The sequence below is a fragment of the Danio aesculapii genome, chromosome 8 (genome assembly GCF_903798145.1).
Source record: "Danio aesculapii chromosome 8, fDanAes4.1, whole genome shotgun sequence".
Classification (NCBI taxonomy): domain Eukaryota; kingdom Metazoa; phylum Chordata; class Actinopteri; order Cypriniformes; family Danionidae; genus Danio; species Danio aesculapii.
Genome location: NC_079442.1, coordinates 39,886,403 through 39,902,546, shown reverse-complemented (window position 1 = coordinate 39,902,546; position 16,144 = coordinate 39,886,403). Strand labels below are relative to the sequence as shown.

Here is a 16,144-nt window from a genome sequence, read left to right as displayed (position 1 = left end):
TACTGACTTATGATTGGTCTGGAAAGCAAATTTTTGGTCCTTCAAATTGTGCAAAAAATTTTTTTAGAGCAAATACTTGCATTCATCTATCGATATAAATGCCATTCCCTTTGTGTCTGGTGCATTGGCTTTATTCATAGCAAAACTGCAAACGTTTTTCAGGGGCTCTTAAAAGAGGTGAGGAGTTGTGTTATTTACCTATTCAACTTAAAATATGATTCTGATTTACTTGAGTGAACTTAAAATGTATTCAAATTAATAAGATAAAGATGATTTTGTTTGCATTTTATCATTATAATTAATTATTTTATTTAAATATATTACATAACTTCATAATGTTCATGGAAAAACCATCGTATTACAGCTTATTTGAGTCTCAATTTGACATGTAAATTGTCTTTTACATGACTTAATTCAAATTGTTTTATTTCATTATGAAGTGGATGTGAATTGTATTCAAATCAACAAGATTAAGATTATTTTGTTGGCAGTTCATGATTTTTGTTTATTTGAATTTTATTGGATAACTTCATAATGTTAATGTCAAGAATGGAAAAAGTAAAACCATCAAATTATACCTTTTTTTGAGTCTTTAAATTGACACAGAGTAAGTTGTCTTTTACTTATGACTTTGAATTGACATTGTTCCATTGTTTAATTTTTATTATCAAGACTGAAATTATTCTTTAAATTATTATTCCACTGAGTGGTACGGTTCGGTTTGGTGCGCTTTTATGGCCGTTTCCACTGTCAAAAGGCGTACCGGACTGAACCGTACCAGACCACTTTTTCAGCACCCTTTCGAAAGGGTACCAAACTCAAGAAAGGGTACCAAATGGCGGAGCTAGACGCGCAGCTGAACGCTATTGGTTTACAGAGATACGTCATTCGAAAACAACAAAAAAAAACCCATGTTTAAAATACACAGTGAGAGATTACAGCGGAATTATATATACATAAATAACGAGCCATGGTCAACCCGGGCTCAAACAAACCTTGTCGTTGTCTTGTTGAACAGCCACAAAGCCATGGAGTAGAGCAGAATCTACCCTGTGCCTTGTAGTTTTTTATGAGGCAGTCTGAATTGCGAGCGGTTTCGCTTTCTTCCTTGCGTTGGCCACGCGTCTATATCTGAAATAACAAACTTCTTGAGCTCATGATAATAACGTGCGCTTGATTATTGACGTGCTTTTGAAACCGTATCATTCCTTGTTGTTGAGGGGATAAGAAGACAGGGTCTGCAATTCAGGTAAATAAATGTTTTTATTTTCATTTCAACAACTGATACTACTACAACAACATCTACAACATCTACTACTTTTGATACTACTACACCAACGATGACTGCTACTACTACTACTACTACAACAACATCTACTATTTCTGATACTACTACACCAATGACGTCTACTACTACAGATACTACTACAACTACTCCAATCACTACTACTACAATGACTGCTACTATTACTACTATGACAACAATGACAGCAACCTGAGTAATGAAAATGGTAGAAATACTTATAATAATGATAATGAGGAGATAACAGGAGCACAAGTCAAAACAGTTATAATAATAGTGGTAACAAATGTGGAAGTAATAATATTAATGATAATAGTGAGGAGGTGAGGGGGGTTAGGAAATTCAAATCTATATCGTACGGCATCACTGGTGGTGATGTAGCATATGGGACTGCGAGTACTTCGATGACAAATCACTGTCTAATTGTTATTCATAAGTTTTCATAAGAAGACACTGCTTCTGATTTATTCTGTCAAGTTGTGAAACCATGGAGTAGGTGCTGATAGTGTTGTCAGAAATACTAACTTCTATAGCACCAATCAGAGGCCACATTTTGCTACAAAAATACAAGACATTAAAGTATTTTGATACAGAATATTAAGCCATTTTCATCGACTTTATCAAATGCAAATTGCAAAATACTATTTTGTACTTGAAATATGCACAAGAAATATGTGTATCATAAATACTGACCCACTCTGGCTCGACTGATTACAGGTTTACAAGAGTGCCTCAACAGACCCTATAAGGTGTTTGAAAACGCCATCTATCAGCTGTCAGTGGATTAATATGGCATTCAAACACTGATATATGACTTTCAAAGGCTTTCAAGGGCCAGAGGACATTTCTGTCCCTTCAAAGTATGTGAGTGTCTAAATTTGAAAATAAGCACTCTCAGTCAGCACGGGCTTAAGGCCAGGACACACCAAGCCGATGGCCAGCCGTTGGGCTTTGTTAGGCTGTTGGTCAGCTTCGGTCCAGCTAGTTGGTTTGGTGTGTTAGATCATAACACGTTGCCTCTCATCAGGTTAATGTTAGATCAAGTTTGCCCAATTCAGCTTGTAGAATCAGCGTTGGCTGAAGAGCGCTCTGATTGGTTATTTAGCAATAAATCTGAAGGCGAAAACAAAAACTGAAGTGACGTACTCAAGTAAACTATTCAAGTCAAAAAGAAACACAAAGAAAACAGCTGTAATTTCACTACATTTGTCAAATTTTTACTGTGTGTTTCATCTTTCTGACCCCTGTAGGTGCGGAAAGACACGTCCTCTCACGTAGGCACAGAATGTAGACTCTTCTTTCAGTTGGCTGCTGTCTGGTCAGGTTTTTGGTTCAGACGAGACCAGACATGAGGCAAACCTTTTTGTTGGTGCTAGTGTCATTGGTTTGGTGTGTCCCCCCATAATATAACCCATACCTAATCCCTACCCCTAAACTGTAAATTAATCCCAAAACCAGAAGGGATTTAGTTGGATAACAATGTACAAGGGTGCAATGGTGGCTCAGTAGTTAGCACTGTCACCTTACAGTAAGAAGGTTGCTGGTTTGAGTTCCGGCTGGGTCAGTTGGCATTTCTGTGTGGAGTTTGCATGTTCTCCACGTGTTGGCGTGGGTTTCCTCCAGGTGCTCTAGTTTCCCCCACAATCAAAAGACATACGTTATAGGTGAATTGAGTAGGCTAAATTGGCTGTAGTGTATGAGTCTGTGTGTGAATGAGTGTGTACAGGTGTTTCCCAGTACCGGGTTGCAGCTGGAAGGGAATCCACTGCATAAAACATATGCTGGAATAGTTGAATAGTTTGAATAAATAATAATGTAGAAGCAAGTAACAATAACTGATCAACATAGATGTTTATCCAGGAACAATTCCTACTTGGTGAAATTAACCGTCACATCCACTCACCTACCTTCTGCTCACAATTTTCCACACAATTTATAAGAAAACAATCTGAGGTAGAACCAAAGGATGGCCCATCAAACATTTCAAAGTCCAATGACTGTTGAAAAGGCATCTCTCTGACACGTTCCGCCATTGTTGAAAACTATATCCAAAAAAGGAATTGAAATGGAATAATGGTAAAAATGTGGAGAACATTGACACTGTATCTGCAGTTCCTCCACCTTAACTTTGGAAACTAAGATATTTAGATATGCTGAGATCTCCCCTTTGCTCAATAGACAAAAGACATTCAAAGTTGAGAAAAGGAACCAAAAAACACTGTCAAAACAATCCATGCGACCTCAGTGCATTTAAAATCTGCATTAATAATTTTGTGTACCAAAAAAAAAGAAGTAAAAATGACTTTTTTTGCATATTTTGTAAAAAGTTGCATTATTCATTTTTCAAGAGTTTACACTTAGATATTGCTTGACAATAATAGCAGGTTTGGCATGCTGTCCCGGGATAGAAGCCTGAGCTTGGAAATAATTCAGCCCATGGCTCCCGTCTGCTCAATGAGCATATAAGGGGGTACGACATCAGGTAGTTCTCGAGAGCTCCTCCTGGTAAAGAAGGAAAGGGGGAGATGGGGTGGATGGGGGATTCTTCAAAAAATGAAGCTAAGGGAGTAAGGCTAGACGGGCTATTTGTAGGGAGTTTGGAATGATCCAATTGGTTTACTAATGATTACAGATGAGAGACCAGCTACGATCAATCATATCACATGCTCCTCTCAAAATTAGTTTGTGAAACTTCACAAAAAACACGTTGCATGATTTGGTTGAATCTCAACTAGAATTAGAGCTAAATTGTAAATTCATCACTGTTAAAATTTTAATTCACAGAATTAGTTTTACATAAAACAACATAAAAGTATTTCACAGAATATGAAAACATTGTTATATTGTCTCCTTATTAGCAGTCTTGCTCGTGTTCAGTTGTAAAGCTGTTTGGGTTATAAAGCCTTTGTCTTGTTCAGTTGATGTTTCTCTGTAAACTGCTGCTTTAAAGTTTTAAGTTTACTTTACATAAATAGTGAAGCTGTCTTACCTCAGGTTAACGTTGACAAGACTTGACAATATAAGTGTAATGCATATGGTCTACGTTTAGTTAACTTATATAAGTTGTTGTAATTAAGAATGATGTTGATTCATTCATTTATTTTCCTTTGGCTTAGTCCCTTTATTCATCAGGGGTCGCCACAGCGGAATGAACCGCCAACTTATCCAGCGTATGTTTTACACAGCGGATGCCCTTCCAGCTGCAACCCAGTATTGGGAAACATCCATACACACCCATTCACACACATACATTATGGCCAATTTAGTTCATTCAGTTCACCTATCCCGCATGTTTTTGGACTATGGGGGAACCCGGAGCATCTGGAGGAAACCCAGACTCCAAAAACATGCAAACTCGAAATACGATGTTGATAGGACTTTATAAATCAAGTGCAATGGATGTGGTTTAAGTTTAGTGAACTTAAATATTGACAACAAAGACTCATTGTGAAAACGTAGCCCTGTGTACATTTCTGGAGATCACGAATTATGTAGCCAGAGCTACATATGAATAAAATAAGCTACAAAAATAAAATAAACAAGTGAATAACAGGGTGAGAACATGGTAAGATCTGAAAACCTGGTAAAAATAAGGGGGCTTTTAATTTTTGCTTTTTAAAGTGCTGTGGTTGGGTTTAGGGAAGTGGGTGGGCGGGTCAGTCCAAAAAAATACTATTGGTTGGGTTTAGGGAAGGGGGAGGGCGGGGGGATTGGTTGGTTGGTCAGTCGGTGAGTGAGTCGATCTACAGCAGCCTCTGGTGGGTTTGCACGAGCAGGTGCGAATGGCACCCATGAGAGAAATTGGAGATCTGGAAAAGTGTACATAGCGGCCTCTGGCGGATTCGCAAAAACAAAAACAAAAAAAGCTCCTGGAATGTATTTGGCTCTCTCCAGAAATGTACATAGGGGTACATAATCGGAATGAGCCCGGGTTGAATATTAAAGTTGACTCTCATTCACACACACACTTATACACTACAGCCATTTTTGTTTATTCAATTCACTTATACTGCATGCCTTTGGGGGAAACCAGAGCAAAGACAGAAAGAACATGCAAACTCTACACTGAAATGCCTTCTGGCCCAACTGGGACTTAAATCAGCAACCTTCTTGCAGTCAGGCAACAGTGCTAACCACTGAGCCAGCATGCCATGTTACTCACCTTAAACTAATCAGGAAATCTGCAAACACAAATTTTACTGAAGAAGCAGGTACTGTATAACCTTTCCTTCACTATCTGAATTGCATTTTCCTTTCTCTAACAGTAATGATTTTTGCAGAATTTTTGCTCTCTTTTACTCTATTGTTGGGTTTGATCATGTGCCAGAGTCGCTCTTTTGTTCAGGATGTGGGAATAGCATAGTAATTAACATTTTTAACTACTGTTGTATCGCCTATGTAACTCAATAATCATCTCAATCAAATATACATATCAACAGATTCAAATCCAGTGCCCTGATAAGGAATTTGTTTTCAACTTTGAGAACAATGTCAACTATTCAGAAACACTTGGGCTGTCCGTAAACACTAAAGTCAGGTTCAACCTTTTGAAGACATTAAGTGTTCAGGTTCAGATAACAGGTCATTAGGGAAAAAATACTTTTTTTTTTTTAGAAAAGATCAACCCATTACTTTGTCTTTCGTTCAAAGGAAATTTTTATATTGGATTAAGTGGAAAAAATTACGGTTTTAACCCAAAAATGACCAGTCTGTCAGATGAAGAAGAGCCAGAATAAGAGATTCAGTCTAAGAAAGTTTACTGAAGATTTGCAGTTTCATCAAGCAGAAGCCAGCTACAACATTCACGAAGAGTTTGTAGGCCTCTCTGGTAACAATCTCAAATATACTTTAACATTATGTCACTAACTGCGTCCCACATAGGTGTTTTAACCTGATTGGACTTTTCCACAGATCAGAAAATCCACTCCATCAATGGTTTCTGGTTTTAACCTATTTCATTAACTTGCCTTAAAGCAAAAAACAAACCACCTAGTAAAAAATTTAAACCATTAGTTTTTCTCAGTGGTATTTTTTTTTACTTTAAACAAGCAATTTTCCTGTCATGTGACTACATGAAAAAATGTACAGCTATTCAGTTTTATTTATTTCTAATGTGATTTCGATTACCATCTTGCATGACATTTATAGCTACACTGAAAGCACCAGCCGATAGTTTACCCCAGATCTTGAAAATGAAATAATTAGGAATAGCATAGCCTAACATTACATGTATTTCTAATAGTTTAGTCCAAAGTACAACTGTATTTAGATTTCATAGTAAAATATTTTTTTTTACTATAAATAATTAAGTTGAACTTAAGTAATTCAATTAATTCATGGTCTATAAAAACAAAGCACATGCTATATTGATAATGAGGTCCTTTCTTCCTCTTTGGCTCACAGAGGGTATAAAATTTCAACATTGTCACAGATGGCGCTGAGGTTTCTTTAAATTCAAGGATTCAACCTCACCTGTTACATCCTTTAAATCAAGGCAAAATGTACTAAATACACCAACTTTTTAGCACCATTTCTTATTTACCTGTTTATTGTTTTTGTTGTTTGTGCTTTATTTGAGAGATGATCTCCTCCTTCCTCTTGTTTCACCTCTCCCACTCCTGCTCTTTGTTGTGCTTCTTTTGCAAACTTTGTAGATTCAAATCACTCATGACTTTCTAGTTAATTAATTAGGTTAGTGCAACTTTAAAAAAAAATATTAATTTTACCGTGCTAATCAAACATCTAAACAAACCGAATAAATTACATTGATTGTCAAAACAATAGTTTCAGGTGTTCAGCCCATACCAAACATTCTGGTATCTTGATTAACCAGTTCAGGTGTTTCAGGCTAATTCCAAACAGTGGATATTTGACAATATTTGCACAATGACTTGTGATTGGTCAAAGTCTGCAAAGTAAAATACAGCTACACTTCAGTTCAAAGCAGAAATGCATAAACATCCTTCAATATAAGTGTTAATCTCTGGTGTCGGACACACTCGCTTTACGTGAAACAAAACTGCAAACATCTCCCAGGGGCTTTTAAAAGAAGTGAGGAGTTTTGTTTCCTATTTCACAATTAAAATTTGAACCTTTTTTACTTCAGTGAAATTAAAATTGATAAGCAAGTATGTAAGTAAGACACAGATTATTTTTTTGTGATTCATAATTAGTTAAATATTTATTTAAATACATGTCATTGTTTTGTTTCATTATGAAGACTGAAATGTTTCTTTTAATGCTTCTCCTTAGATCACAGAATGCCTGGCCCAAATTTAAAAGGAGTTTCAGTGCTTCGTCTGGTTACTCTATTGGTATTTGCAGGACTGTATTTCTTGTCTTTATTCAAACCAGCTGTTCAGTTACTCTGCCTAAACCACTACAATATATAGAAAATTATTTTGGCCAGGACAGTCACTCTCTTTCTGATGCAGCAGAAGATAAACCTGTTCTTCTGCTCTGGTTCTGGCCTGAACACTACTTCTTTGATTTCAGTGACTGTAAAACCATTTACAATATTGATGGTTGTCATTTGACAGACAATAGATCACTCTACGACAGTTCAGATGCTGTCCTTATTTTTCACAAAGATATCGATCGGGACCTGTCCAACCTTCCTCAATCTCCTCGTCGTTTGTTCCAGAGGTGGATTTGGTTTCATGTAGAATCACCAACCAACACCATAAAAATACCAGGTCTGGAAAACCTGTTCAATCTAACTCTCAGCTACAGACAGGATGCTGATATTAGTGTACGGCTGCGCTTGAACACTAGAAAGAAAGTAGATGAGCAGTTTGTAATTCCCAAAAAGGACAAACTGGTGTGTTGGATTGTAAGCAATAATGATGCCTGGACAGGAGTAGGCACAAGGAACGAGTTTTAAAAAGAATTCAGCAAGCACATCAAAGTGCATTTGTTTGGAAAGGCTTATGCAGTTCTTGATTATAACGAGTACTATTCTACCTTTCCCGATGCGAAGTCACTAGCAGAATATCTGCTTCAGCTTGACAAGGATGAAAATGCATATCACAGGTTCTTCAACTGGAAGAAACATCTCTCTCCAACCCCTCATTTGATTCAGCAAACACAAGAGTTTATTCTGCCAGTTAAAGATTATAAGGGCAAATATTTTTTCTTAATGATATGTACAGATGAATTGTTCACCGCAAAACTAGCAACATGAGCTAACAAAATCTTATGGTTACTTAGTAATTCATTTGTATTTTAAAGCATAAAGACTCATTATGATTGCGCACGGACTTTAAACAGTAAAATTGCGGTATCCTTCATGATCATAGATTTACAGTGTTTGTGCAAACTTGTCACGTTCTGGAAAATTCATTTTATATAGGCCTAATAAAATAGGTGCATTATGTATATGGTGGCGACATGGTGGTGCAGTAGATAAAGCTGTCGCCTCACAGCAAGAAGGTCGCTGGTTCGAGCCTCTGCATTTCTGTGTGGAGTTAGCATGTTCTCTCCACGTTTGCTTGGATTTCCTTCGGGTGTTCTGGTTTCCCCCACAGTCCAAAGATATGCGGTTCAGGTGAATTGGGTATGCTAAAATTGTCCGTAGTGTATGTGTGTGAATGAGAGTGTATGAGTGTTTCCCAGTGATATGTTGCAGTTGGAAGGGCATCCGCTGCGTAAAATGTGCTGAATAAGTTGGCGATTCATTCCGCTGTGGCGACCCCAGATTAATAAAAGGACTAAGCCAAAAAGAAAATTAATGAATGAATGTTTATTGGTATTCAGTGCTGCTATGTGGCAAAAAGTTCATATAAATTAATCCATTTATCTAAAAAGTCTAGCCTGAAAACTTAATTCTGTAAAAGAATAGATAAAATCTTTAGTAAACGTTCCAACAAAGCATATAGCGACAACAAAAATATCTACAAAAAGTATCTGTTTGTGTTTCTGGCATATAGTAGCCTACTAAACTGCTGTATAATGAGCAATGGATAAAATTAAAGCCAGCTGAAGAAAAGTAGATGAAGAAAAGAAGTAGAAGAAACAGGCCCGTAGCCGGGGGGTGGGTTCGGGTGGTTCGGAAGACCCTCCTCTCACTGACAAAGGGTTAGAATTTGTCCCATACATGAACTCATTTGTCCCATTTTGACTGCTATGCCATCATAAATAGTAAAAATAACCCATCAAAAAAGGATTTAAAACCAAGTGGACCAAGCGGAATTCTGGTGTGACTTCAGTTAATCAGTTTTGGCCAATGCAAACAATTATTTTTCAAGAGCAACATCCAGCTGTGCAATAAAACATCTGACATAAGCGAAGTCATCTTTTGCTGAATGTATTTATAAATAGAGAAAATATTTGACAAGTGACTTTTATTCTAAATCTTGGACCTTATTTTTGAAAGAAAACATGATCAATTAAAATTAAAGTGTGAAGCACCAAAATCAATTTGAACACTATTTTGGCTATTGTTGTTATCCATTAATTTCCAAATGTACTTTTTTTTTTACAAGAAATTTAGGCTAGAAAAATTGTGAGGCTCTAAATTATTATTATTAGTAGTAGTATTGTGTTTTAATTTTTTATTATTTAAATGGCCAAATTCTGACCAAGAAAAGTTGAATGTGCGGGCCAGTTTGTTATTTGCCTAATAAATTACAATAGGCTATAGTTTTAATTTAAAATAATTTTTCTAATAATATACGATGTAATAAATTTATATATTTAAAAAAGAAATATTTGTCATATTTCTTTATTCTAAATCTTTAGGAAATATTTTGGTACATCAAAAAGTGTGCTTAACCATCCGACAAGCTAATCCAGCTAAAAATAGTGCTTAAAAGGTCACATAACATAATAGAATCCTGGTCCCCCCCCCCATACCCCCACCCCCCCAGTTTTCCTGATGCACTGTAGGTGAATTGGATGAACTAAATTGGCCTTAGTGTATGAGTGTGTGTGAATCAGAGAGTGTATGGGTGTTTTCCAGTACTGGGTTGTGGCTGGAAGCGCATCTGCTACGTATTTATTGTTATTATATATTTTTTATCAGTTAAATCAACACCTTCTAAAATTAATTTGGAGTTTTTAACAGAAAGAGAATTGGAGCAAATATGATTTTTAACAAGTTGAATATGTTCAACAGCGATAGCTTTAACAGCTGAATTAAAAGTTTTGAATCAATCCAAATTGTTTATATGATAAAATATTCCCAAAACAGTCAAAAAGTTTTAGGATATGAGTAATGTCTCAAAATAAATTGCATGTAAAGATTGCATGTTCTCTCTGTGTTCGCGTGGGTTTCCTCCGGGTGCTCCGGTTTCAGTTGGCGGTTCATTCCGCTGTGGTGACTCCAGATTAATAAAGGGGATAAGCAGAAAAGAAAATTTATGAATCCTTTAAGCAAAAAATGCTTGTGGGCATGTGCGTGAGCAAGACAAAAGCGAGTCGCACATTGGATGCACCGCTTGGTGCCGCGGCACGACGCGCACAAGACTATCGCACACCAGACATGCTCTGTAGAGCAGCATAAATATGAACAGTGCCCTGAGTAGTGGCTGGGCGCCGCGGACAGCCACAGACTTGCGCCGCCGGTGTGCATACCCTAATAGAAACCTATGTTTACAATTCTAAAATGCATGGCGCTGGTAGCTTTCCTTTGAAATGAATGTGGGACCAAGGTTTAGTGTGGCCATCCAGAGCCAGAGATATACACACATATATACATATATCTATGATTGGGAGTTGTTTCAGTGGTCAGTATGCAAATATTTTTTTTAATTATGAAAATGATAATTTTACATCCTTTTCTACATCAATGGATAAGTGACAGCACAGGCATTGACGACAAAGAGCATGTGTTTGTGTGCATGGAAATGTATTATCCCTCCGCCCTGTTAAATTTGATTTAATCCATGTCCTGAAACACACCTCCTCTCCTGCTTTCACTTCTCATTCTGACGGAGGGAGCGATTCGTTTAGGAATTAATCTCTGATATGAACGACTCGTTCACTTGGCCCCAAGTTTCTGGCACCGCAGTGTCTTGTTGTAATATTTCATTTACATTGTTTGCTGATTTTATTCAACAAAACTAGCATAGGCCTGGCATTTAGTGCAAGTTGGTCCTTCATTATCTTCAAAAACATTACTTGAGCACAGAAGTTTATAACATACAAAAATGTAAATAATGAAATCTTACCTGTGAAATGTTCTGCCTTTATGCTTTGTTTTCTTTGTTTGCTCATTACTACAACCGTTAACAGGGCTAAAGTCCAGCATCTTCAGATTGGCACACTGTTGACTAGTGCGGTGGAATGACATTTGTCCTGAGAGCACTGTACAAAGGTGGCGGCGCTATTGACGCATGCTCAGGGTCGCACTTCCGGCTGGCCGCGTATCCGATCTAGACTTTACCGAGAGAGAGCCGTTGGTTTGGAAGTGGCAGATTCAAATTCCAACGGAGCAACGGCAGAAATCCGACGAAATATCATATACAGACGGATTTTCCTTCAACAATGTTACGGTGGGTACTGAATTCTGTATTTATAAAATCATATTTAAGTTTAACCAAGTGCAACTCTCAGTAATTTCGACATAAAAAAACGAACAGCATGGGTATTACATACGTTAGCCTGCTGCCTCCAACATAACGTGGACATTACGGGTAACGTTACTCTGTGGCAGCAAAACTGAATTCACGGATGAAGACTATGTTTGTTTTATTTCCAAGATATGACGTAAACTATGCTGGTTTAATAAATTTCATGAAACCGGTATTCAAACACACATTGGTAGCATTTAACAGTGATTAAAGCACTTAACATTACCATAGGTGATCACTAGCTAAGTTTCCATCCCAAAAATGCGAATTAAATGTATGCACAAAACTGGAATATGGCATAAAAGACTTGCGCACAATGCAGGTTTTCCATCCAATGAGTCAAAGCATCGAGTCAAAGAAAACATAATCAATGTTTTTAGATGTAGCTGACTTTTTCCAGGCCAAAAGCTGTCCAAAACCATCACAAACGCACAAAAAAACACCCAAAATATTAGATTATTATTTTATTTTTATTTATTGAATTCGAAATTAAGCAAGTTACTTTAACTGTCATAATTATTTAACCATACAGCAATCAACACCAATCAGCAGTGGTCACAGCACCACAACAGAACCAGATCACATTGAAACACTGCCCTCTCTCACCCACACACTGCACTTATTGTTGTGTAGATTACAATACTGGGGTTTAAATTATAAATTCTTTTAAACATAATTAGGTGCTGCTTGTCAATCAGACAGCATTTCTATCTTTGTTTTTGCTGTCAATTACGGAAAAAAATTATCGATAAAAGTGTCATGATAAACCACTCAGTTTAACTGCAGGCGCTGCATAATGCATGTGCAGGCGAAGGGGAGTCAGATTTGTCAGATTCTGATACAAATTTCCTTCACCTCCTCTTGCGGGTGGGCCCACGTTGTGCACACAGTTATGTTTTGTTAAATAAGTTGCATATAAAATTTACGTTTCAAAACCGCCCAAATTTTGTCAACCCGCCAATGCCATTTTTTTACCTGCACAATCAAATTCGAGACTGCCCAATCTGGCAACACTGAACATAATCGTCACTTCCTGATTAACTGGCGCCAAATATCAAAAGTAAAAATGGAATTTGCTGTGGTAGGAGAAGCTGCTTGAATCTTTTCTTTATTTAATAAATGACTCGCACCTCAGAAGACAATGTCGACACACAATGAACGTGTGGTGGTGTTTAAAAGCATGAAACACAGTGCACATACGCCCTTGATAGTTCTGGAGGTCATTAATAATATAATAATACTTATACTGAGATGGTTAGGTGTTTTAGAATGACCAAATCAATGTGCTCGGCCTACTGATTTGTCCATTCACACACATTTTTATCATCACATGATTTCTTATATACAAAATCACATGAATTTTTTTAATGCACATACTGGAATTTGTTCAGTAAAAGTGCTTCCATCATAGTTTATTTGCATTTTACTTATCAAATAAAAAGTTTATCCTATTTAGTTGGGTGCATACATTTTTTATGTCCATTTTTGAAGCGTAATCACATCTTGGCATTTCTGTCAACTAATTTTTTTTATGTGCATATCCAAAATGTGCATAAAAAAGGTGGATGGAAACAACTATTGTCATAGAAGTGTTTGCGGTTCGTCAGCTCCGAAATATAGAAAACGTTTCTAAAATAGAAATTTCAGGTGATGGTTAAGACAACTTTTTATCATTGAAAGTTTTTCTTTTGTTGCATGTAGTAAGGGCTCTGTATAGGCTTGATATTCATGCACGATTACTCCTGTTGGTGATGTCAAATTCTGTGGAGTCTTTAGAGGAGAGGGCTGGTGAGTAAGTTTTAAATTGGGATTGCAATACCTAGTTCAACCACTGGGTTTCAATCTCACAAACTGCATCTTTAAAGGTGTCATATACTCAGGGGCGTAGCAACCGGGGGGGACGGGGGGGATACGTCCCCCTCATTTTAGAGACAGACCATTTAGAAACAGGTGATTAGTAATTATATGAACATATGATCTAATACAGCCGTCCCCCGCACTTTTATAATGTCCGCTACGCCCCTGCATATACTGCATTGGTTCAATAGGTTAAATTGTTCTCTGATATCTATGTACTAGGCACGTGGCTTGGTAAAGTTAAAAAATGGATATGCTCATAAAATGCCCAAGAATTAGAAGACTCATATTGACCATAGTTCGATTGGTCGTGAATATTAATGAGCTCCACTCTGACATGCAGCTCTCACAGACACACATGCACACACACACACACACACACACACACACACACACACACACACACACACACACACACACACACACAGCATGAACAATTGCATGTAATAGTACTTAATTTGTTTAAAAAAAACTTAACAAACAAAGTAGATGCTTAAGTAAATCTTTATAACTTTATGGACGGAGATTTATTTTAACTACAGTACAAGTAGAGAGTGAGCACTCTAATATAAACTCATCAGAGTATTGTTAACCTCTTTTGCTCACAAAATTGGTTGTGGATAAAGGCTAAATTATAATTAAACTTAACAAAAGAGACCGATAGAGATGTATTGTTGTATTTGATGCTATAATGTAAAAAACCACCTTGGATTTAATATAAACTCATGAACAGATGACAGTTTTGGCATGATTCACCAGTCTACTTGTGTTTGTTGAAACATACGCATCAAATTTCACAATAAACACAATAAGTTAAATTAACAAAAGGTATAATTGAACATCTCTTATCCCACTTCGGGGTGGAGATGAATAGATGTATAATCTGCAAATTCTACATTTTGTTTCCAGACCTGAGTTTGAACATGTCTCATGCAGTCGTTCCTCAGTAATGCATACACTGCAAAAATGCTTTTTTTTTAATCTTTGATTTGTCTTATTTCTAGCTAATTTTTTAAAGTATGAAGCATTTCTTTTTTAATCCATTAATTCATTCATTTTTTACTTCATAAAGCACAAATATATAGTCTTGTTTTTAGAAATAATATGCCAAAATTAAGTGAGTTTTTACTTGAATAGTAAAAACTGTGGGGTAAGCAAAATAATATTATGTGAAAAGGAAAAACAAAAATATTTTGCTTTCCCTATTAAAAAATTATTTTGGCAGAATAATTTTCAAATATGTAGGACTATGGATTTGGAAGCAGGCTGCATGGTGGCGCAGTGGGTAGCATGATCGCCTCACAGCAAGAAGGTTACTGGTTCGAGCCTGGGCTGGGTCAGTTGGCGTTTCTGTGTGGAGTTTGCATGTTCTCCCCATGTTTGCGTGGATTTCCTCCGGTTGCTCCAGTTTCCCCCACAAGTCCAAAGACAGGCAGTATAGATTAATTGGGTACGCAAAAATTGTCTGTAGTGAATGAGTGTGTTTGAATGTTTCCCAGTGATGGGTTGCAGCTGGAAGGGCATCTGCTGCTTAAAACATATGCTGGATAAGTTTGCGGTTCATTCCGCTGTGGCGACCCCAGATTAATAAAGGGACCAAGCCAAAAAGAAAATGAATGAATGGATGGATTTGGAAGCTGCTCTGGCAAGTCTCAAAGTTTTAACACCCTAGAACAACTGAGATGTGTTTGTTTGTTTGTTGGAAATATATTTTGGTAGATTAGATCGAAATCATTTTCAATATATAGGATTATGGATTTGAAAGCTGCTCTTGCTAGTTTCAAAGTTTTAACAACTAAAAACCAGTGAGATGTGCTTTGTTGTCTTTTGGTGAAGAGAACTAACCACCGATGGTTGATTGTTTTATTAGTGAATAATCTCAAGATGTCTTGGAATGTCAATTAAGGTTAATTAATAAGCTTGTGCTTCATCCCACTCCATTTTCGACCATGTTGAAATTTATTCTTTTGTTAATGATATTTTATGTATGATACTTTGTTCGAAAATAAATAAATCAAATCAAATCAAGGTTTAGACTTGGGTTGAGGAAAAGTAAAATTTTAGCTTTAAGTCAATTTGGCCTCCTCCTGTTTTTTTCTGCATAGAAAACCCAGAGTGGCAGCACATATGGTCACTTCTGACAGTCATGTGACACAAGCCATCCAACTATGGACAAACATTAAACAAAAGTACAAACAATATTTGAAAGAGATGCAAAAACCAATGTGAGTTTAGTTGGTTCTTGACACAAATATGTATGTTCAGGTGTTCTTTTTTCCTTTATGCTTTCTTTCTTGATCCATTTTGGAAAATAAATGGAAAATAAAAAGCATTTACTAGACTAAACACCAACTGCACAACGAAATTAGAATGAATTAGAAATAAGAGAAAAGAAGAGAAAATGAAGCATTTA

At 36.7% G+C, this 16,144-nt stretch overlaps 1 protein-coding gene across 1 annotated transcript; it reads left to right on the top strand.

The window, feature by feature from the left end:
• Window positions 1–7,563: 7,563 nt before the first annotated feature.
• On the top strand, window positions 7,564–8,486 carry fut9d (fucosyltransferase 9d). Its single transcript, XM_056463206.1, is given in 2 exon segments — window positions 7,564–7,642; window positions 7,645–8,486. Coding segments are annotated over 2 exon segments (921 nt in total).
• Window positions 8,487–16,144: the final 7,658 nt, after the last annotated feature.